Source organism: Equus asinus, chromosome 3 (assembly GCF_041296235.1).
Source record: "Equus asinus isolate D_3611 breed Donkey chromosome 3, EquAss-T2T_v2, whole genome shotgun sequence".
Lineage (NCBI taxonomy): Eukaryota > Metazoa > Chordata > Mammalia > Perissodactyla > Equidae > Equus > Equus asinus.
The window spans coordinates 92,483,744-92,508,641 of record NC_091792.1 but is presented as its reverse complement, the minus strand read 5'-3'; the positions used below and the strand labels follow the sequence as shown (position 1 = coordinate 92,508,641).

The 24,898-nt window shown below is 37.7% G+C and overlaps 1 protein-coding gene across 4 annotated transcripts; it reads left to right on the top strand.

Annotated features, from left to right (window-relative positions):
- Positions 1-327: 327 nt before the first annotated feature.
- On the top strand, positions 328-22,111 carry NUDT9 (nudix hydrolase 9). 4 transcript variants are annotated; one of them, XM_014842434.3, is made up of 8 exons: positions 328-472; positions 3,140-3,379; positions 6,227-6,322; positions 8,528-8,614; positions 13,333-13,444; positions 15,124-15,270; positions 16,429-16,513; positions 21,600-22,111. In XM_014842434.3, the coding sequence occupies exons 2-8, from the start codon at positions 3,183-3,185 to the stop codon at positions 21,776-21,778; spliced, it is 903 nt and encodes a 300-aa protein (XP_014697920.1). In that variant the 5' UTR covers positions 328-472; positions 3,140-3,182; the 3' UTR covers positions 21,779-22,111. The 4 variants fall into 4 exon arrangements, with proteins under 4 accessions (XP_014697920.1, XP_014697919.1, XP_044622234.1 ...); XM_014842433.3 differs by having other exon boundaries at positions 368-745; XM_044766299.2 differs by having other exon boundaries at positions 403-930.
- The last annotated feature ends 2,787 nt before the right edge of the window (positions 22,112-24,898 follow it).

The following is a 24,898-nucleotide window of genomic DNA, read 5'->3' as shown; positions in this document are numbered from 1 at the left end:
AGCGCTGCAAAGTGCCGCGACCACAAGCCATGGAAGGCCAGCAGCCACCAGAAGCTGGAGGAGGCAAAGAAGGGATTTCTTTCAGTAACCATCTATTATTCAGATATGATTAGGACGCGCGTGGGTCACACCACCGGCTGCCTGTAACGCCTTCCTGCGAAGAACACAGGACAACGAACTTCTCTGCCTTTTCTTTCTTTCCCTGCCTTCCCCTTCCCGGTCTTCTCTTCCTCCTTTCTCTTCCGTTTTCCCGCATTTACCGCCGCCGGCACAGACTCCTCGAGAGGGTACCAGGTCGCAGAATGGTCACGCTAGGCGGCCGGTAGGTGCTGTGCTTTGCGGCCCAGCCGTAAAGCGCCGTCGCGCGCCGGGGACGTCACGGGGCCCGGAGCGCCGGTCCCAGCAGCTGGCGCTGGGGGCGCCGTCGTCACCTGCTGATCTGGTGGCCGTCGTCGCCCTGGCGGAAGCGCTGGTCTGTTAGGTCTTCTGGGGGGCTTCTTGGTCTGCGTGCGTTTCTGAGGTCGGGAGGGCGGCCCGGTCCTAGCGCCCGCTAGATCCCGGCCGGAGCTGTGGGGCGGGCGGAGGCGGCGGCCCCAGCAGCAGAGACCGCCGTGCGCGGAGCCGCCCGCGGGGCGCTGATGGCCGGACGCGTCCTGGGGAAGACGTTAGCCACCGTGTCTCTCTCGGTGGCCTTGGCCTACGTGACTGTCAAGTCTTTGCTCTGTCGCAGCCTCCCGGCGTGCAGGTAGTCCTCCTCTGAGGCCGCTTCTTCTCCCGACTGCCGGGGTCGCGTTGGGAGCCAGCTTCCAGGCCGGCGGCTTCCCCTGGCTTTGCTTGCGTCCCGTACGGTTATCGCCATTTACACGCTTGCGAAAAGGCTGCAATGTTTTATTGCGTATTGAGGAAAGCCAGTGGTAGTGATATTTCTCGGTCAGTGATACTGAAATTTACCACCCTCTGTAAGTCACCATTATTGTTGCCAGAGAGATTAAATATCACTTGTGTGGGTGTGGTGTTGTCCCCTTCCATTGTTTTCTCCTTCATACTTAAACGTTATTATTAAAGTTGCTACATGCACATAGTTTAAAAATGTGAGCAGTATAAATGGTGTAAAATGAAAAATATAAGTCGTGATTCCTCTCCTCGACTTCTCAGTGCAGAGAATACATTATTTAATATTTATTATATTATATATTATTACATTGTATATTAAATTATAAAGAGGTAGATGTTTATTATCTACCTCTTTTTCTTGATGTGCCAACTCTGGGTAAATTTAGGGATTTATGATGTGGCAAATAATCCACAACCAACCTATAAATCAAAATTGGAGTGAGTTTATTATGAGCCAAAGTGAGGGTTATAACAGGGGAAGGCCTTAGCAGAAGTTCCAGAGAAGCATGAGTTTCAGTACACTCTTATGTGGTTTTAGAAGGAAGAAGATACATTAAACACACCCAGGATACATTTTCAAAGAGGTATTCAGTTGCAAATTAGCAGGTCGACATGACCATTATGTCAGGAAAGGAACTAATCTGGGCATTACCAATAGGCCTAGCAGGGGAAGTATGCATTGTCTGTCTCAAGAGCGATTCCTGACTTTAATGGATAAGCAGATGGACAGTGTGTGCTTGATAGACCATAAGTCAGCCTTTCTAGTTCAAGCCGAATCAGTTTTGAACTCGAATAGTTACCCCATATACCTCCATATGTGAAAATCTCTTGTCATGAGGTCTTGCGCTGCCTCATACATTTATTCTCTTCTTGTCTGGTTTTTATTCTCCGAGTCCGTTGTTCACTAAACACGACGTTTTAGATGCCATGCTGGGCACAGAGTAATGAACACATTTTATGAGCTGCCTGCCTCTAGGAGTGGTTTTTCTTTTTTTAAAAAATGCTCTTTGCTTAGCATGTCATGTTTACTTTCAGCACAAGAGAATTTTCGTCTGTTTTTCCCCCATTTTGGTCCTTTCCTGACCCCTCCCCCCTCTTTTTTTCTGGAACTCCCATGACAGCTGTTGGAACTTCTGGATAGAACCTCTGTGTCTCTTTTTCTCTCATTTTCCGTTGGTTTGTCTTTTTGTACGATGTTCTTAGAGATTTTCCTGTCATTTACCTTACAGATTACTAATTCAGACCTTAGTCTTGTGTGTTGTTAGTCATCTCTTCTATTAAACTGTGAGGTTTTATTTATTTATTTTTCTTGGCGTGGAAGATTGTTGCTGAGCTAATATCTGTGCCACTCTTCCTCTATTTTGTATGTGGGACACCACCACAGCATGGCTTGATGAGCGGTGTGTAGGTCCACACCCGGGATCTGAACCTGCCAACCCCTGACAGTTGAAGAGGTGCATGCGAACTTAACCGCTGTGCCCCTGGACAGCCCACCCTTTTCACTTTAGATGTCCTAATTTAGGGTCATTAGGAATTTTAATCTTTAGTTTGAGAATAATGAGAAGCCATTTAAGTTTTTAGCTAGGAGGAGACATGAAAAATTTTCATGTACGTTGTGAGGTAAAGGTTAAGTTTCAGTTTTTTGTTTCTGTTTTCTTTCGTGATCCAATTATTTCAGCTCTATGCCTCTTAATTTTACCTTTAGTTTTACTCTACAGTTTACAATTTGTATATTTATCACAATCTGACTTCTAGTAATATTACATTACTTCATGTTGTAAGAACTTTACCATGATTTATTTCTTTTTTTCTGTTCTTTTTCCTTTGTGCTGTTTTTGCCATATGTTTTACACATGTATGTTAGACTATAGACTGTTTTTAAAAATGTATTCCTTCACATAGACTTAAAGTCTTCTTTTACATTTGTTTTTATGGTCGAATTTTCCTAACAAACTTCCTTCCCCAGCTTTTGTGGTAACAAAAGTAAACTGCTGTCCCTTTTTCTCAGCTAAAATAAATTCAGTGAGTAGGTTCCAGTTAATAAGATTTAGCAATATTTTAGAAATTTTCACATTTGAAAATAATCTCTCACAGTTGTTGGACCTTTTTACTAATATGCATCAAATTTGAGTTTTCTGATTTTTAAGTCTTTGAAAGTAAAAAATATGTTTTTGGGTCTTTGAATTAGGTTCTTTAAGTTATCTATTTTTTGGTATTTATATAAAACATTTTTTTTTTCTCCCAGAAACTCATTTTCATCCTGTGGGTTTCATCTTAACTCCAGCGTCATGTCTGGTTCTAATGGTGCCAAAGAGAATTCCCACCACAAGGCTCGGACATCTCCTTACCCAGGTTCGGAAGTTCAACGCAGCCATGTTCCTAATGAGAAAGTAGCCTGGCTTGTTGAGTGGAAAGACTATAATCCTGTGGAATACACTGCAGTCTCGGTCTTGGCTGGACCTGGGTGGGCAGATCCTCAGATCAGGTGAGCAAATTAGCGGGCATCAGCTGGGTGTAAGACTTTTAGAGAAGGTAGTGGTTGTATTTGTAAGTTGTCATTTTCACAGCTGAAAATTCATTTTTATCTAGTGCGTGACTTTGTTATAACTCACTTTCCACATTTGCTTGAATTCTTGCCAAAGCTAGACAGTCTATGTTTATTTATTTTTGTGGGAGTTTTATGATGTTCCTTCCAGATAGGTAAATCTATTTTGCTACGAAGTTTTTTGTTTTATGAAATGATGAGTGGTGGTATCTGTTTTCATTTGTTCTGTTTGGGTTATCAACAGAACAGCTTTTGTGGTTATTTTCCAACATAGCTGGACTTGTATTTGAAGTAGTGAAAAGATTTTTCAAAAATGTTTTCTGGATTACTAAGAATAGGATGATCATAAAATTAGACCAGTGTGAAAAAATAGAAAACGGATAAAGGAGAGAGAGAAAGAGGAAATGAAAACTTCAAGCAAAAAGGTTTTCACTAAATTCGTAGAAGTGCATTGATGCACATTTTAAATTTATGTTCCTTTTTATAAATATAATGATAGAGGTTTTTTTTAATGTTCTAACTATAAGCTAGGCACTGTACTAAATGTTTTATTAGCATTATTTTATTTTATTCTTATAACTATTCTGGAAGGCAGACAGGATTTCCTACTTCATAGAAAAACAAAACACAAAAAATGAAAAAACTTTTCTTTTGCGTTTGGTCACAGAACTAGTAGATGGTATAGCTTGGACTTGAATTCAGTCTACTCCAGAATTCATGCTCCTCACCACTCTGCTGAACTCCTACCCTAGTTTTAGAGCAATTTTTTTTTTAATTTTCTAAAGATTGGCACCTGAGCTAAATCTGTTGCCTATCTTTCTTTTTTCCTTCTTCTCCCCAGAGCCCCCAAGTACATAGTTGTATATTCTAGTTGTGAGCGCCTCTGGTTGTGCCATGTGGGACACCGCCTCAGCATGGCCTCATGAGCAGTGCCATGTCTGTGCCCTGGATCCGAACCAGTGAAACCCTGGGTCGCCGAAGCGGAGTGCACGAACTTAACCACTCAGCATGGGGCCGGCCCCTAGAGCAATTTTACATTTGATTTAATGAGTAAATTTATTGTGAATGATAGTGCTGTCAAGGCATTATTTATTCTGTTAAGGAGAAAGTTTTGTTAGTTGGGTAGATCCAGTATTAGTTCATTAGTAGTTATACTCTATTGTGGTCTTATTCAGTTTCAGTTGATTTTGCCCCACAGTTCCCTTATTTTGTCCAAAGATGTGTTTGTAGCTTTGTAATAGTGCTTGGATTATTAATTAATCTTGAAGCTAACCTGTGGAGAAATTATTGGCTTTAAATGAGTTCCATTTTCCCATTTTAGAGGATGTACATATTTCTACATACACATTATGCACAATTAAAATTAGTGATGTTGATGGGTGCTATATAGTGTAAATAGAGGAAGACTGAATACATTTTCTTAGTTTTCATTCTATTTTTTTTGAGTTGAATTTATATCACTGTCTAAATCAAGCTTTATTAGTAATGTTAATGCTTCAGTTATGATTAGGTTCCTGCTTTTTTTTAATGGTGAATTTCTAAAGTCCCGAGGGCATTGTAACTCTGGTTTTATAATTTCATGATTTTTACCATTTAATTCTTTTTATTTGTGTATTAGATGGTATATTTGTGTATTAGATGGAAGACCGGTCAGAAGTCTTGAGAGAATGTCTGGATCATTCAAGTTGGAAATTCTTCCCAAAACAAAGCACAAATATTTCTATGCTCACTTACTAGAATTAAAGCAAGAAAAAAGGGGAAACTTATGTCGGAACTGACCATGTACTATCCAGTGCTGTACGACTCTTTATTCACTGTCAGTGCAGTTGTGTCAGTGATTTCATAATGGTGAGGTTAGTTTATTTATATCTGTTTTTACAATATATTGAGGTATGACAAATGCAGTAAAATGCACATTTTTAAAGTATGCAGGTGTAGCTCAGTAAAATTTTACATTTATATAGCTCTGTAACTGTCATCTAGTCAAGATCTAGAACATTTTCAGTGTATTATATCTATTGTAATCTACATCAGAGTTATTATGAAGTTTGTGGGGCGAATTTGCTGTTTGTGGGGTGAATTTGCTGTTTTGTGGATTTGCTTTGATTAAAATGTTAATTAGTACACATTTGAAGAAATTAAAATTATTTTGAGACAGAAGAAACATCAAGATATCAGAAGGAATCTTATTTTTGGAATCACATAGGAACCAATAATTGCCAAATTGTGCCCATAGACAATTTCCTTGCTAGTAGTAATATAGAGTTTTTTGTAGCATGTGGAGTAGCTCCAGTTCTTCTGCCATTTGTCCTTCTCAGAGGGCTTATAATACACATCCTTGTGTTGGTTTTTTTTTTTTTAGATTTTTAAAAAATTTTTCCTTTTTCTCCCCAAACCGCCTGGTACATAGTTGTATATTTTTAGTTGTGGGTCCTTCTAGTTGTGGCATGTGGGACACCACCTCAGCGTGGCCTGATGAGCGGTGCCATGTCTGCGCCCAGGATTTGAACTAGCGAAACCCTGCACTGCCGAAGCAGAGCACACGAACTTAACCACTTGGCCATGGGGCTGGCCTCACATCCTTGTATTTTAAGGTGTTTTGGTTAACAAATTTCTTTTTCAGAAACTGTTTTGAAGGAGTAAGATGGATTTATAAATGAAAACTAACCCTTAACTATTTAGTTTCAGGGATACTGCTTGTTATAAGTAACAGATTGACTGGCATTATTAAGCCATTGGTAGTATTGAATCATTATTTCTTATTTTGCTTTGGTATTCTCATTGCAGTGAAAGTACCTTTTCTCCCAAGTTTAATGAAAAGGATGGGCATGTTGAGAGAAAGAGCCAGAATGGACTGTATGAGATTGAAAATGGAAGACCTAGGTAGGTACTGGGAGTGGAACATCTTACAATAATCGATCTTCAAAAGTTAGAAAATGTAATTAACATTTATCGAGTACTGGTATGTACCAGACATTGTGCGAAATAATTTATATATGTGATCTAACTAAATCTTCGCAGCAACCCTGTGGGTAGATATTTTTAGTTTCATTTATAGATAAGGAGAGAGAATGTAAGCAGTTTGCATTAAGTGAGTAAATGGCAGAGGCAAGATTTGAATGGGTCTTTTTGTAACTCTACCTTGAAGGTAGACATAATTAATTGAATAAGTTAAAGGATTGAAAATTGTATGTTCTGTAATTATTTATTAAATGAGACAATTCCTTAAAATAAGAATTTATCCAGACACCTGAGTAAAAATAAAAATAACCCAATAATTTAACGTTAGGTTTCTTTCTGTACTTCTAAAAGAGATTTCTCTATGCATCTCCAAAATTTTCCATTTTCCTTAAGAAGACATTGTAAAAGTTAGGAAGAAATGTAAAAATTAACGTGCCCCAAGTAAAGCAAAAGAAGGATCACAGATTTGTAATCATGGTTCTCATGTGGTAAAAATGTTGCAATTTATATTCTTAGTTCCTCTGGGACAAGGAAATCATAGTGCTGCTCTCACCCCAACTTGGGCCTTCCATTTTGCTAAATTCTTTCTTTGGTCATATCTTATTCACTTTTTCTATGTTACTGGATCTCCTTAAGTCAAACTCTTCTCGTATTTGACTTACTCCTTAGGTTCTTTTCTGGGTAAAATATATTAAAAGATATGTACACATATAAAAGGATCGGCAGAAAAGGTGTTGTTTTAGTCAAGATTCTGACTAATGGAAACCAGCTCTAGCTTGCCTGGGCAAAAAGTGAGCCTTATTCTAGGGCCATGGGATTGTCTCAAGGAGCCCAAAGTAGAAATGCAGCTAATTTAGGAGATTGGAAATCCATCAGGACTGTCTCTCTGCTTTACTTTGTGTGTAGCCTTGATTTCTCTTTCTCTGTAAACAACTTTCTCTGCTTCTCAGGCTATAGGATAGTCTATAAGTCTTTTTTCCACGGCTTCTAGCTTACAAGGTATAGGCTTGTTCTCTTAAAAAATTAACACTGTTTCTCTTAATATTGGCTTTGATCATTTGCGTTCAGGGGTGTATGGTTATATGGAATAAAACCTAGTTGCTGGCCACCCTGTCCCCCCTCCTGTGAGTTTGAAAAGTAGAATTCTTGTCACCTGGTCAAGTGTTTTGTCTTTGTCTTTCTGTCTTTATTTGTAGGTCTTGCTGAAAAATTTCTGAGTCTAGTACAAAACAATATAAAAATTCATTCAACTTTAGCAATAGCTGCAGGGGAGTCTGGAATAAAAAGAGATGGCTGAAAGAGACATTTTTGCAAGTTGTTTATTTAGTTTCACATGCTGGGAGGATAAAAAATGTTAAATAGGTAAGATTGCAGATTAGGGCATTTTACTGGTACGTAATGGAAGTTGAACATTTAAGGAATATTGACTGGAAGAAAATTAGTCAGCCCTGCCTGTTACTCTGTTTCTCTGACACACTTTAACATTGGGTTGTGGCATTAGGTTAAACAGTAAGTTGGCATTTTTAGAAAACGGTTTTCTTTAATAATTGAGTTTTGGTATACTTGAAGTCTTGAAATATTGAATGATACTACTATCTCATTATATGCTGCAAAATATGTATTACTGATAGTAAAGTTTCAGAACCCACTCAGGAAAAATGGACTTTAAAATGTAGCAAAAAATATTTTAATGGGAAGGGTTGCAGGAGATTGGAGTAGGAAAGGAGGGTGGTGAGAGAGAGGAGGGTGGGTGTGCTGATGATGCCTCGTCACTGATGTCGCAGAGGATGATTCTATGCAGGGGCTTCCATCCTCCAGGATTTGAGAGTTCAGGAAGGTTCTAGTTTAAATTTAGAAAACTGAAGTCAGGTGAAAACTGAAACAAATTCTTATATTGTATAACAATTTTGGAAATGAGATCCTCCTCCTAGATCCAGCCCAAAGCTTAAGACTCACAGCAAAGAAAAGTTGAGTAACAGTGCTTCTGGTGCCAGAGATGTGATGGTGCTGCTGGATTCGTGTGGAGATATGATTGCCCTCTTAGTGCTCTCACTACCTTTTGTGCCAGGTTAAGTTGGGTTAAAAAAGATGAACACATTCAATTGATTCTATGTTTTTTTCCCCCAGAAATCCTGCAGGACGGACGGGACTGGTTGGCCGGGGTCTTTTGGGACGGTGGGGCCCAAATCATGCTGCAGATCCCATCATAACCAGGTAATAACTAAAATAAATTTCAGAAGCAAAGAACTAAATTATTGGAAAAATAGACTGTAGCCATGTGTTTACATATACATATACATACACACATACATGTGTGTATACATATATATGTGTGTTTGTGTATATACATGTATATATGTGTGTGTATATATATCTGTGTGTATGCACAGCCACGTGTATATGCCTCCGCACACCCACGAAATCTGTATTTTAAAGGGACTTTATGTAAGATTATGGTGGTGTGATATAAGCTGTAGTACAGATGTGTAAAGCTGTAGTTTTATATTGTATGAGTAGGTTAGGCATTATATAAACAAAATTAGTTCACTAGGTATTTATTGACATCTATTTGTTTTCAGAACTGAGTAGGTGCTTTGGAAGATATAAAAAACTGTAACAATTCTAAGTTTCAGTTCCTGTTGCTGAAGAGCTATGGCTTCATTTGCAAGATGGAAAATATGAAATTAGAAAACATGTCAAAGACACATGAGTGATACAGAATGCTTTAGAAAATTAGAAGATTGGGTGTGGGCATGGTGATGCTGACCCTGGAGCACCCAAGAAAGGCATTATGAAGGAGGTAGACTGTAGGTGAACTTGAAGCTTGGATAGGTGGACAGAGGAGGCCTGAGAAGGCTTGTAATACTGTCCATTTGAGTATCGAGGAACAGTGAAAAGACGAGCTTGGTCGGAACAAAAGATTCTTGTAGGAAAATAGTGGATGATAAATTAAGCTTAAAATTAACTAATTTTTGTGCAATTCTATTGTGGAGAATATGAAATGCCAAAGTTTAAGGCATGTGAACTGGAGCCACTGAAGGTTTCAGAAGAGGGGAAAGGCATTCTCTTCCTGAGGCAGACCCCTCTGGTTAGCCAAATCATTCAGAAGGTCCCTTGGCGAGCATGAGTCAGAATATAGAAGGTAGGTGAGTGTAATGTTTAGATGGACTTAGCCATCTCCATAGGAATCATCTTTCCGACACATCTGGAATATTCTGTCATCTTTTTTAATTAAAATGAAAATCTCTTTTAATTTTTATTTTTAGGATTTCTTCACTGACCAACTCCCTCTTCACATGTAATTGTCACTTTCCTACTTTAAATAATGCAAATGCCCTCAATATTCTTACTTTTTTAGTTTTGATATTTTGTACGTCTTCCTTTCTTCCAGGAGACTTTGTTTTTCTCTGATCTGAGATTTAATGATAATTTCATAGTTTAACTCTAGGAAAGCAGCTTATTTCCCTTATTTTCAAGTTACTGGAAGAGGCCAACACTCGCCCTGTCTTACTCTCTTGCTTGCCCTTTGAGTTTCCCCGTTAAAAGGGATTTTTACCCCACATCCTACCCCAGTTTTATCTTCCATCCATCCATCCTTCCTTCCTTCCTCCCACCCATCCATACTTCCTTCCTTCTATCCACCCACCGACCCACCCTCCCATCAACCTATCAAACCTACCTCTATCCATCTAAAATTCGTTTAGAAACTTTATGGTTTAAATGAGATGAGAGAGTTAATATATTCTTTAATCAATGTAAGTAAATATTAATGGCAGTATTAGTTACTTTTCAGTTTTGGTGAGGCTGGCTAAAAACAGCAAGGTGTAAAACATTTGAAGCAGGAGTGCCAGTAAGGGGACAAGAAGCAGAAAACGGAAGCCAGAGACTTGAAAGTTAGCCTCTAAATGGCTTGTCTTTATCTATGGTGGACCAAATAGCAGCTAGGGGTAAATGTGATTGTGTGTTAGGTTGTTTTGAAAAGGTAGACTTTGAGCTTAACTCTGTCATTATATAGATGAGAGCACTGAAGCCTTAGAGGTGGTCAAGGCCATAAAAGAACCCACAGTGGCAGTCTAGCTTTCAGCTGTACTCTTAGGGTGCTGTTCTTTGCTGTCTCAGTAATGCTTGTGTTAAGCGATGAGTCCCTCCATGTAGATGAGTGGCAGTGGAAATGGAAGGAAGAGAAGAATGAAAGATGGTGAAGGAAGAATCACCAGATTAATTGAATCGTTAAAAATATTGCTTTACTCCAGACACTCTGCTAGGCGCTACTGTTAGTTTTCCCATTTGTTTCTCACAAAACCTCCCAAAGTAGGTATTAACATATCTATTTTATAAATCTGAAAATGGAGACTCACTGAGGTTAAGTGGCTTGCCTAAATCTTGTAGATCTGAAATTTGAATCGGGGTATTTGGCTCCAACTATTGAGCTTTCTCTTTTACACCAGTATTTCACTAATGAGTAATTATAAGAATCACCTAGGCACTTTTAAAGCAAAGATCCTTCCTCCTTTTTTTACAAGTACTTCATGATTCAAAATAGCATTGTACAGTGCAGAATTTCACAGATTTTCTTGTTCAGATTCTCCAGGGCAAGTGTTAAATTTTTAGATTCCCAGGTACCCTTCCTAGAGATTTCCCATGTATGATGGGACGTTATCTGAAGTTTCTTTAGATTCTTTAAAGTCAAAGTGAGATGGGAAGTGTTAATATATTACTGTGAATAAACTCAGGTCAAAAAGTTGGTGGCATATAATTTTCTTTCCAGTTTTGGTTAAAGGCAGGAAGGTGTGGACCTTCAGAAGTGGGGAGGGGTTATCAATAGTTCATAGGAATATCATTGCTATTTAATAAATGTTATTGAGGTTCATTAATTTAAATGATACATTATTTCTGATATATCAAGAAATTTTGTTTGAAATTTGGTGAAAATGTATTTGGTACTAATAAAGGAACAAGAAACTCCTCTGCTTAAAATCCTTCAATGAGTCCCTTCAGGATAAAACCTGAGACTGTAAACACAATAAGCAAGCTGTTCATCATCTGTCTGGTCCTGCCTTCTTGCCCAGCAGCGTCTCTGTTCTGCTTCTCTTCCCCGTGCTCTGGCTGCGATGGCTGAGCTGCAGGGGCTCTGTGGTGGTCTTTGTTTTCCCAGCTGCTTGCATGTGATGCATCGTAGGTGTCAGTAAATGTTTGTGAGTAACAGAGCCCTCATTTGCTTTCTTATCCTTCCTCTTCTTCAACTAGTGTAAACAGTCTGTTTATTTGGTTTAAGTAAATAGTGCTAGAGTGATTAAGAGCACAGATTCTGGAAACCAGACCGCCTGAGTTCCAATCTTGGTTTACAGCACTTACTAGCTCTGCAGTCTTGGGCAAGTTTTCTACTTCTCTGTGCCTCATTTTCTGCGTCTGTACAGTAAAGACAATAGAATTGTTTGAGGCTTAAATGGATAAATACACTAAAGCACTTAGAACAGCATCAGGTATATGATAAGTACTATATAAATGGCTTTTAAAAATAAGGGTAAAATATGTCTCCTCTCCATTCTCATGGTCTCAGCCTTCAGTCCTGTCCTTGTCGTCTCATATCTGGATCATGGTAACAGTCTTTTTGCCTCTAGTCTTGCCTCCCTCCAAAGCAGCCTCCACACTTTTGTCAAAGTGAGTGAGCCTTCTAAAACGCAAATTGCTTATGGCTTTATCCTATTTAAGAATATTCTCTGGCTCTCTAAGCAGATGAATTTGATGAATTCTTTGCCCGCTTCTCCAGCCTTATACCCCATCTTTCCCTTACTGATGCCCCCACATTGCCAGACGCCACATATATGTTCAGTTTCTTGAGCACATTTATTTTATGTTATAACTTTGTTCCTTGCTTGTATTATTCCTCTATCTGGCATCCTTAAAAACAGATGCTATCTTCTTGTACTAATTATTCTTTCCTTTCTATTTACTGTACTCATCAAACTGTCACTCTGTCTTATAATTTATTCATGTACATGTCTAGTTCCACTGCTAGACTATGAGCTTTTTTGGGGCAGAAATTATGGGTTAGATGGGTAGTCAGCCACAGTATAAAGAAATTTGGAAACCCATATCTAAACCAGTGTATTTCGTTGAGTCTCAGTCAGAGTGATGGTTAGGTCACAGGCTTTCTTTTTTGGCTTAGTATTGGACGTTCAAAATCTTTATCTTTGCCTAAGAAACTATTAGAACAGTTCTTAAAATTGGGCAAGGGGAGGTGGGTGTGGAGGCATGGAAGGAAAGGGGAGGTTTATCAGCATCTCTGGGAAAGAGGCGGTGGTTAGAAGAAGTGGATTCTGAAATTAACCTTGCCGTGATACTATAAACAAAAACTACATGCAATTTGATTCAAAATATAAAATTAAACTAAAGGGTAGAGTGAGATTTTTTATCAGAAGAGGGCATAAAGATTGAAAAACACTATTGTTGAGACCAGCTGAACCTGTGTCGTATAATCTGCTTTTCTGATAACACAGTGAACTGTTAAAAGCAAATATAACTGGATCTTTTTTACTACCTGTAATTCTTAAGAAGGATCCTTGGACTTTGTTTTTTCTTTTCTTTTTTTTTTTTTTTAACTTTTACGGCCCTTCCTTTAAATTCTGTTCTGCTTTTAAGCTTTTTTTTGGGTAGCACTTTAAGTGGTAAAAACCATTTCTATCCTAAATTTTTATTATGGAGAATACAATATCTTTTATAGAAATTAGACATTTGTCCTGGTTTGTAACAGTGCTAAATGTAGAATATTTCTAATGCAAAATATTTTTTTGGTGAAACTAGCAGATTTGAGGTAAATTTATATATACTCTATTATAAAGAAAAATACGTGTTTATAACTCTTTCTCAAACTTGAGAGAGAACCTTGGTCTTTGTTCTAGTTTGGTTTGATCTTACATTGCTGTTTATAGGTGGAAAAGGGATAGAAGTGGAAATAAAATCACCCACCCCATTTCTGGGAAAAACATCTTACAATTTGTTGCAATAAAAAGGAAAGACTGTGGAGAATGGGCAATCCCAGGGGTAAGCATTAAAATTAAATCAAATTAATGTTTCAAGTTCTTTTTAGTTGCTTTATTTAATACAAAGTTATTTTGTGTGGATCTTGTCTACTCCGGTTACCTCCGTTCTTCCGCACTCCAATTAGTTGTGCTTTTGTCATTCATCACTGTAATGAAGTGACATTGTTAGTAACAAGTGGAGGAGCAGGGGTCTTGGAATCTGAGTCTAACTCTAAAACCCTTGGGAAAGAACTTGGCCTTTGGAGTTAGACCTGGGCTTGTGTCTTGGCCTTTCCACTTTGAGCTGGGTGATCTGGAGTTCAGACTCTGATCTTTAAAGTAAAGATGCTGTATCTACTTCATAGGATTACTAGAGATAGCATATAAATCACCTAGTCTATGGTAGGTACTCATTAACATTGGGTCCATCTCAGAACTCAACCCCTACTCCAAGCCCAAGGTAAGATTTTTAGCATTTTTTTGTTGTTGAATTCTGATAATTTTAGGCATAATAAAAAAGGTAACTTTTATTACTTACTGTTTCTTGTAGTTTTTAAAATTTCCGTAATATCATCAGGAAGAGTGTACTTTTTGTCAAGTTCGTGTCAGTGGTGTATTTGAAGTGGCTTTTTAAAAATGTGTATTGTGTGCAGCAGAGGGTTTTATATTTTATGCTATATTGTGAAATGGAGATAGTTTGATGAGAGCATGACTTACACTGCTATCTGCAAGAATAGTTTTTTCTTTGTAGGATAAAAGTGGAATGGAAATAAAGATCTCAGCTAACTGTGATGTAAGTTTAGGCTAATTATTATGAGCCAAATAGTCAAACTTTACTCGTGTTGAGTGCAAGAATACAGTAATGATTTTATCATAGGATCTTCTGTTTTCATTGCCATTTGAAATTCTGATCAGTCAGGGAACTGTGGTCACTGATACCATTTTGAGAGTCATTCATCTAATCATCATATTTTGAAACTCAGCTAATATTTTAGAGTTTGAGGATATAACAGAGCAACATAAACAAACATCCCTGTCCTCTTGGTGCTCACGTTCCAGTGGGGGAGACATATAAGATAAATAAGTTATTGTATGTTAAAAGGTAGTAGTATTAAGAAAAAAACTAAAGCAAGGAAGGGGACTAGGGAGTGTTTGAGAGTTTACAGTTTTAGATAGGATGGTTAGAGAAGGTCTCTCTGAGAAGGTGACATTTGAGTAAAGACCTAAAGGAGGTGAATGAGTAAGTACATGGATATTCTTGGGAAAAGCGTCTTGGACAGAAGTAATAGCAGGTGCAAAGGCCCTAAAGTGGGAGTATGTCTGGCACATTCTAGGAGCATTGAGGAGGTCAGTGTGGCTGGAATGGAATGAATAATGGGGAGACTATCAACTTACTGTATTCTTTCTTGCCTCCAGGCGTTTCTTCCCTTAGCCTGAGTTTGGAAAATACCAGGAAATGAATCTGAGTAGCTCAGTTTGCCATAGGCAAACCTTGGACCAATTATTGTGGTAAAATATATGAGGTACCCTGATAGGCTGCTACTAGAAACAAACGGTTTAGAGAAGGGCATGTCACAGAAGAATGTGGATCATGATTATGGGCAGATAGAGCAGTAAATGTCCATTGCATCACTCAGTAAATATTTGTTGAATGAATTAAAGGTTATTACTTTTTTTTTTTAACAAAAATGTGACTCTTAGGGGATGGTGGATCCAGGAGAGAAGATTAGTGCCGCACTGAAAAGAGAATTTGGTGAGGAAGCTCTCAACTCCTTACAGAAATCCAGTGCTGAAAAGAGAGAATTAGAGGAACAGTTGCAGAAACTCTTCAGCCAGGAACATCTGGTGGTAAGAAATGGTGATTCCTAGGAAGGATTTAGTCCTGTGGATTAATGAAAATGACTTGAAGTTCACCTGGAAATCTGATAGATCATTTTCTGGATAAAGTGAAATACTTGTGTATTTGAAATATGTATTCATGAGAACAACTTAACTCGTGGATTTTCACTGTAAATAGATTTCCACTAAGTTTTATAGCCCAACTTTAGGTCAATTACGTCATTTGTTATAATACAGTTTTTCCTCTGAGTTTTTCTTTAGACTAGATGTGAGCTAATGTGACAATTCAGAAGCTATTTTCATATGTGTTGAATACCCATCCAATGGAAAACTTTTTTTATTTGCATGAATTCAGCTCTTTTGAAAGGACATTTTAAGTTATGTTATTCAGAGTTTTTCTGGTTGATAACCATGTAAGTTTCATGTCCATTTTGTCTATATACCCTTTGTGATTAAAAAAAATACCTTATAAGGTATATGTGCACTAATAAAAAGGAAAAGTACGGATTTTCTTTTCTTTTTTGTTGGCTTCTGCTTGGATTGCTTTGTTTTCTTTCTCGAGTTGGGATTTCTTAATTATTTATCTATGTTGTCCAGTTTTTTGGTTATATTTGTGTTAGATGGCTAGATCCAAATCTTTTCATGATTAGTAGCTTGAGTATTAATCTTTACTACCTTTATTTATAGATCTCATGTGTTTAACTAGGAGAATCAACCTTTGTATTTCTGAAACTGTAGTCATAGAAATTATTAAAATGGAAAAATACTTAAATTATAGGGACTTTAAAAAATCTCATGGCCTGAATATGACTATTCTTAATTTCTTAAATTAGAGTCTGAGGTATCAAGGGTTTTGTGAATTTTAAACCTTCCTCAAAAAGTTGTTGAGAATAGTTTCCTGGGGAAATTTAAAACAAGCATATGGAATGCTACGTTAAAGGTTCTATGATAGTTACATTTCTTTTTTTTTTATTGTGGTAAAAAACACATAACATAATTTACCATCCTGACCATTTTTAGGTGTATAGTTAAGTAGTGTTAACTATATGCACATTGTTTTGTAACAAGATATCTACGTGTATGATTCTAATGAAGGTAACATGCTTCTGCTCTATGCATTCCTGTTTCACTCTAGACATTTTTTTATCTGCTTCCTTTTAAAAATAGATATATAAGGGATATGTTGATGATCCTCGGAACACTGATAATGCATGGATGGAGACAGAAGCTGTGAACTACCATGATGAAACAGGTGATTTTACTTATGTTTGTTAAACTGACTGGATTAGAGGATCAGTTAAGTCAAGCAGCCTACTAGGGCACAGTTAAATCTGGACTATTTTAGCATCTTGAGCCAATCAACTACTGATTATAGAATTATATTTATGTGAAACCAAAATTGTTGATATTAGAAGAATACATGAAAGAAAGCCTTCCAAGTTCTACCTGGAACCAATTTCCTTTAATCCATTGGTAGCATATAAAATTAAGGTTGAATTTATGGACTAAAATTATGTGCCTTAAAGTTGTCAAATTGTTTGTATAGTATAAGTCCATTTGTGTAAAACAAAACCAAAGCAACTGGAGATTTGGGTAGGAAATAGGAAATATGGCCATGATTAAGGAAATGGAATTTATATCTTTCTTGCTGTTTGAAATATTTTTATAATAAGTATATCTTATTAAAACACAAGTCAATACCAAAAAAATTTCCAAGTATGAAAGAATTTAAAATGAATGCTTTTTTTAGTCCATGGATTTAAAAATTGGGGGCAGGGAATCAAATCTGTTATTACAAAGAGAGAAGGAAAATTTACTCTCTTAAAAGTTAATTATAGGGGCCAGCCTGGTGGTGCAGTGGTTAAGTTGACACGCTCTGCCTCAGTGGTCCGGGGTTCATCCATTCAGATCCTGGTCGCGGACCTAAGCAGTGCTTATCAAGCCATGCTGTGGCAGGTGTCTCACATACAAAAAATGGAGGAAGATGGGCACAAATGTTAGCTCTGGGCCAATCTTCCTTAGCAAAAAAGAGAAGGCTTGGTGGTGGATGTTAGCGCCGGGCTAATCTTCCTCAAAAAAAAATTAATTATGATCCTTAATTTGTATATTGATGGCTTCTCTTGAAACATATTGCTAAATTGGATGACTTTTAAATATTTTGTTTTCATCTGTAGCGTAATGAAATGAGGGTACCATATAAGAGCACTGAGTATTCTACTTATGGCTCTTTTCTGAGCTGTGTAACCTTGTGCAAATCTCTTGTTCTCCTGGACTTGGTGTTTTCATTTGTAAAACGAGCTGGAACTGGAAGATCTGCCACTGTCACATTGTGTGCTTTTGCTTGTTGGACTTGGGGGAAACGCCCAGCACTGACTCAGTTAATTCTATACAACTACTCTAAGCAAGGTATTAGAAGATTTGAGTTCATCCTTCTGGTATTGAGAACTTAGAAGAAATATTTCAGAGGGAGAATTATGCAAATGTACTGTAGAAGCAGGTCTGTATGGCTTAAGTACTGATAAATTTGTTAGCTTTTTATTTTTGGAGTTAAAAACAATGACTCATCATCTAGCAGTTGATTATATAGTTTATGAGTTGTTCAAATCACCGTTTTCACCCTTCCTTTCTCTCTTTAAATTCCAAAAAAATTTCTGGTGTGATAATTCCAAATTCTGCTGTATCTGAGTCTGATTGTGATGCTTGCTTTGTCTCTTCACACTATGCTTTTTACCTTTTAGCATGCCTTGTAGTTTTTTTTGAAAACTGGACATGATGTATCTGTAAAAAGGAACTGAGGCAAATAGGCCTTTAGTGTGAGGTTTTGTGTTTATCTCACTAGGAGTTAGGCTGTGCTTACTATTTGCTGTAGCTGTAGGTGTCAGAGGCTAAAATTTCCTCTGGTGTCCTTGTTTTCACCTTGTTGTCTTTGAGTTTCCCTAGAGACTTCTTCTTATGTAAGGTCTGAGCTGTGCAGTTCTTTCAGTTGTATTCCCTGCTGGTAGACGGGAGCCCTGTTGATGTGGTGGTAAGTGTCGGGGGAGGGGAATCATAGGAGAAGCTGTGACGAGGTCTTAGTCTTTTAGTGAGGCTGTGCCTCTGGGCTGTGATCTTCACAACTGCTTCTTCACAACACTCCTTAAGTGAGGCAGGAAGGCTAGAGGGAACTGGAGTTGGGAATTTCCCTTCCCCCAGGTTGCTTAGGCCTTGGTAAAATAGTTTTCCCTGAGGGCAGAATGCTCTGGGTGTATTTCAAAATCCTTACTTTTCCCCTTTCCCTGCTGGAAGCAGGTGGAGATTGTTTTTCTCCAGTCTTCACCCTGAGAACTTGGTGGCATTTCTGGAGGTAAAACTCATGAAAATGGGCCCTCCTTCCCACCCCAAGATGGGGCCTCCAGGAGATTTCATCCTCCACCTAGCCCACAGATCAGTGTCCAGAAATTAGTCAGTTACCTTTTAAGCGTTCTTCCTGGTTGCTGGCTCCATTGGTGGGCTTCTGTTCCTGCTAAGTTGTGATTCTCTGTCTCTCCAGTTTTTGGGGTGGCAGTGTGCCGTGACCTCAATTCTCTGATGGATCGAAGAAGAGTTGTTGATTTTCAGTTGGTTCAGCTTTTTTCTTTCTTTTTTTTTCCTTAAAGATTTTATTTTTCCTTTTTCTCCCCAAAGCCCCCCAGTACATGGTGGTATATGATGCGGGGTCGGTGAGCCGAGGAGTTGAAAGAAAGATTTCTTCTCTTAAGATCTGGCAGTAGTGCTCTTTTATTTAGAGAATAGTGTGGAATAGCATGGGGACAGGACCCATGGGCAGTCAGAGCTTCTGCTGCCGCTGCTTCTGCTGCCCCCGCTGGCATGGGGACAGGACCCACGAGCAGTCAGAGCTCCTGCTGCTGCTGCCCCGAGTTGAGGGTTAGGACTAAATTTAAGGCATGGTATGTGAGTCATCTCTTTACAAGACAAAGAATATGTAAAAAAGTTAAAATGGTATCAGTGCCCGTATGGTCTGGCCATTTGGCGGTCCCACAACTTTTAGATAAGAATCAAACCGGATGGAGTAAATGGCAGAAGTCACCGCTTGAATTTTATCCTCGGCTAAAGACAAAGGAGGATTTGTGGGGAGGGGGGGGTCAGTTACATGAGGTTGCCAGACAGTAACCAACTTAAGTTCTTGCCTCTGGCATTGATTAAGAGCTTCTAGAGATAAGACCATCCCCCCTTCTTCCTGGCACAGAGAGGGAGGCATCTTCACAGATAGAGGTTTCCCTTAGAAATGTAAATGTTTCCCAACAAAGGGGCAAACAAATTCCACTCCTTGGAGCCTGAATCTCATCTGTAGTTTTAAAACTAACCAGCCTAAAAATCCTCATCATAAGCCATTTTAAAATTAAGCAGCCTAAAAATCCTCATCAGTATATATATATATTTTTTAGTTGTGGCGTGTGGGATGCCACCTCAGCATGACCCAACGAGCGACACCACGTCCGTGCCCAGGATCTGAACTGGCGAAACCCTGGGCCACTGAAGCGGACCTCGAAAACTTAACCACTTGGTCACCGGGCCGGCCCCTGTTTCAGCTTTTTTCTTGTTGTGAGCATGGGAGTGCTGACTTCAAAGCTCTTTACATGTCAGACTGGACCTCTTTACACTTTTTACAATTTTGTTTTGTGTAATTTATTAGGTAACCAGAAAGGGAGGGGAGTAAAATAACTTTTTAGACGTTATTAGTTCTGATACAGAGCATGTTGTTAGAGGACATTGTTGTTTAGATAATCAGATATTTGCACTTCGCTTTTGGATTCAGGGTTGTATTAATTCTGGTACTTCATTGATGGTTGGATGTTGTAGCTGCACTGAAGATACACAAAGCTGTCATTTTAGTATTGGAATTTAGAAACTTGTGTGCTAAAATATTTGATTGGTTCTTTTCTTTTAAGAAGTAGCTTTATTTTTTATTATAAAGGTAATACTTTTTAATAGTTATTTAGAAAAAGGATGATGTAAAGAGGAAAAGTTTTAAAAGCACCAATTATTTCATTTCCCATAGATAATCATTCTTGGCATTTTGGTTTATCTTCTTCTGGACTTCAGATAGCTGTTTTTAAAATAAAAATGAGCTCATACCATATATTCTATTTTGTTACTTGCTGTTTTCACATAAAAATGTATTATGGACATCTTTCCATGTCAGTATATATAGATATGTTTCATGTTTAATGACCATATGGCAGTCCATTGTGTAGCTGTTCCATCACTTATTTAATCTGTGCCCAATAGATAGGAAAGTTTGGTTATGTTTGTTTTTTTATTTTTGGTTATAAATAATGTTGCCTTGAATATTTTAACTGCCTTATCTTTTTATTTCCTTAGAATAAACTCTTTGAAGTGGAATTGCTTGATTGTTTATTGTATCCTCAATGCCTAGTACTGAATCTGGTGTATAAGAGGCATTCTGATGTTTGTTGAATGAATGCTTGTCAAAGAGCGTTTACTTTTTAAAAGCTCTTGATAAACATTGCCAACTTGTCCTACAGAAGTGTGCCACTTACATTACCAACAGTGATTAGAGCATTTATTTTTAGTTTTTTGATAATTATAAATATTTTAATAAAATATTTATATTTATAAATATAATTATAAATATTTTATGGTTTCTGATCTGGTGTCATGCTTAGAAAAAGTCCGCTTACCTTAAGACTATAAAACGAGTCCACCAATTGTTTTGTTTTACTTTTTTTTTAACATTTAAATCTCTAATCCCTCTGGAATTTATTTATTTATTGTTATTAAAAACCTTTTATTTAAAACATGGCAATTGCAACAAAAAGTATGTATGGAGGTACCGTAAGTTAATCTCACCCAAAGACAAATTATAGTCCATCACTTCCCATGTGAGCCCGATCACCCCTTTTGCCTTTGCCCTCCCTCCTTCCCCTATGGTAACCACCAGTCCAGTCTCCGTTGCTGTGTGTTGGTTTGTCGTTGTTTTTATCTTCTACGTATGAGTGAGATCATATGGTATTTGACTTTCTCCCTCTGACTTATGGAATTTATTTTGATGTGAGATTTCATGCTTATTTAATGTGAACTCTTTTTTTTTAGGGTAATGTTCTTTATTATAAAGAGAAAAGCTTTCTTAGTGATGCCACTACTTAAAATTTACAAACATGGTTAAAATTTGGGCATTTGGAAAATTTGAACTATTCTTTTAATTCACTTGACCACCTAATACAATAATTTGATTTAAGATAATTTTTAGTAAGAATACTTGAAGATGTAGTTATGCTGAAAAAGAAATTAATAAGTGAATTACTTTTTCTTGGTGATGTTTTTTCTTTGGTAACCAGGTGAGATAATGGATAACCTTACCCTGGAGGCTGGAGATGATGCTGGAAAAGTGAAATGGGTGGACATTAATGATAAACTCAAGCTTTATGCCAGTCACTCTCAGTTCATCAAGCTTGTGGCAGAGAAACGAGATGCACACTGGAGTGAGGACTCTGAAACTGACTGCGATGGGTTATAGCTCACCACCTCCATGTAAGCCAAAGGTCAACAAAGGAGCGTGTACTGAAAAGAAGGCACTATCACAGAACGCAGATATTAAAAGGTCAAAGTAGGTCTCTTGGAAATTATTTTATTCACTTTCAAAACAATTTGCATTTAGAAGGTTTTGCATAAGAATACAATTAGTAAATATGGTGAAATGGAACACAGAATTTCCTGCTTTTCAGTCAAAAAATATAAAAAAATCATATTTTATATGTATTCTGTTTAAGCATGGCTTAAACCAAATTTAAACAACTGATGCTTTTTGAAGAATTATAATCTGAATAAAGATAAATTTGACCAGCCATAACTTCTGCTTTCCATGTAGTTCTTGTTTGTCAGTTCTTTTTTTTTTTTGAGGAAGATTAGCCCTGAGCTAACATTTGCTGCCAATCTTCCTCCTTTTGCTGAGGAAGCCTGGCCCTGAGCCAACATCCATGCTCATCTTCCTCTACTTTATATGTGGGATGCCTGCCACAGCATGGCTTGACAAGTGGTGCCAGGTCTGCACCCGGGATCTGAACCTGTGAACCCCAGGCAGCCAAAGCAGAATGTGGGAACTTAACCGCTGTGCCACCAGGCTGGCCCCTCTTTTTTTCTTCATTGATCTTCTGAGGTCTGAGGGATGTTCCTGCCACATCAAGCTCCTTTGCCTCATCTGATTTATCTTTAAATTATTTGCCTCACATTTTGCTTTATGTGATCTTTTTGAAGATGATTTAAATGGAAACTGTATGTATTCTTCTTGACTTTAGAGTCATCAGTTTTTGAGGAAATTTTAGTCACTGTTTTAGTCAATAAAAATCAGGATCACTGAACAAGAGCTCATGTTCTTATTGTTAGAAATTTCTGAATTCAAGGTGGCCAGGAAATTAGTAATTTAAACTGTTATATTTGTTTCACTCTACTGTAATTGTATTTGCCATAAATGAGTTAAAAATAGAAAAATAGATGTTCAGAAAGGAATTGAAATCAGACGAAGACAGAAGGAGGTCTGGGAGTTAAAGGGACTGTTAGGAAGGGAATGTTAAGGTTTGAGAGAGGTTTCTTGAGAGACTCGCTGTTAACATTATAATTCCCAGAGGAAAGGAAAGAGTTGGTGTTCTTGGAAGCAGGGAAGAGGAAAGAAAATAACCCTGTCTTGTCTCATGGACACAAGTATCCCATTCTGGCTGAGGCATCTTTGGGGAAGCCCCATGATATTAACTCCTGTCACCCTGAAGTAGGGACTGTCATGATTCCATCTTCGTTCAGCTGGACTGCAGGTGGGGCGTCTGAAGAAAAGCAGGCTTAGGGGATGGAGGCATGGTTCTTTTCTTCAGATATTTGAAAAAGGCGTTAGGATTACTCTGTAGCTAGAGGACAGAAGTAGGGCTAAGGAAAAGCAGAAAGGATTTTTGTTTTTTTTAGTGTCAAAGCTCCTTGGGTGGTAAACCTGAACAGTTGAACTGAAGGAGGCTTTTTTCCCCTCGGTGTGATTGTAAGTTTTGCTGAAACATTAAAATGTTTGATTTCAGGATGCTGCCACGACCCCCTCTGGAAGAGTTATAAGGTTTATGTACAGTATTAGTTTTCTGAAATCCATAATGTCCTGGTCTCTGAATATGTAATAAGGGACTTGTGCTTGACAAGGATGACCTGCTCATTGGGCGAGGGGTAGGATGACCTTCTCCCAGCATGAAAGAATCTGATTCCACTTGTACTGTTTGCCAGGAAAAAATTGCTTATTCCTGGCACTGAATAGAGTTCTCTAAAATTAAAACTGCTTACAAACGCTCTTGAGAAAGTTTGAGCAATTCCCTGAAGAATGACATTTACTTACGTTTAGTAGTTTTGCTACATTTAAACTGACATTAGTAAAGATATTAGGGTATAGTGAAATTTTACTTAAAGAATGACTAAAGCACGTGGTCTCTAGATAAATTCTTTGTGGCATTTTGGAGTTTTTGCTGGAACTTTTACAGATATGCAAAATGATAAAACTATAAACTATAGTTAGGACAGAAGTAGATAATCTTCTGATTACATTAGGTATCCAGCATCATCTATAATAGAAAAAGACCAGATTAAAATTTTAATTTAAGACATTTCTGGAAGAATATTTGCTCCTATACCAGTAGGTGATATTACGTTCATATTTGCTTTTCTTATATTTTAGATACAAGCAATATTTTTTGGTTTTTAAGAGATATTTAGTAAAATAGTAATAATATGTACCATTTATTGAATATTTACGTTATATCACTTAATCCTCACAACAATCCTGTGGGGTTAGGTGGTGGTGTTCCCATTTCACAGGTGAAAGTGGTATTTAGAAAGGCTGCACCAAGGTTTATTCAGTAAGGGACAGAGCTGGGGTAAGTCCTGGTCTGCCTGGTTCCAAGCCTATTCTCTATCTGTCGTACTCCCTACGAAGGTTATGAAACTTCCTGATTTGTTCCTGTAAGTATGCATTTGGAAGACTGTATATTGCTTAAGTAGGAGTCACGTTATCCGGAGGAATGCAGTTATGGTTTCTGACTGCATCTGATCACGGCCACAGCTGATTTGGCTAGCATTTGGAAATTTCTTTGCATAATTTTGGCCCAAGGTGAATTTATTTGATGATATCTTAACCTAAAGCTAAATGGCCCAGTCAGTGTTTATCTTGCCAGCAGGTGTTCTTGAGATTTGAAAGTATTTAAAATTCAAATAGAAGCAGATACCAAACGTACATAAAACCGCAACTATCTAGAAAGCTAAGTATTAATAGCTAAAGAGGGCACTTGAAAATTCCGAACACTTTTAGAGGCTAAAAGGCTGTACTCTCTTTTACAGTATAGGACTTTGTGGTGGTTGGTATTATTTTCTAAACTATTTGTGAAGTTTTAATAAATGAGTGATTTTAAGCTACCTCCTTTGAAGAAAGAATTTGTAATGAATTTGGTCTTATTTATACCTACTTTCATTATATTATTAATTTAACAATCCAAGGCTGTTAAACTCAAGATAAAAATATTTAAAAATGTGTAATAGTGCTTGAAAGATAGAGATTTTACTCACCGTATATAACTTCTGACATAGTAGTGAGAGAATTATTTCTGCCAAAATAAACAAT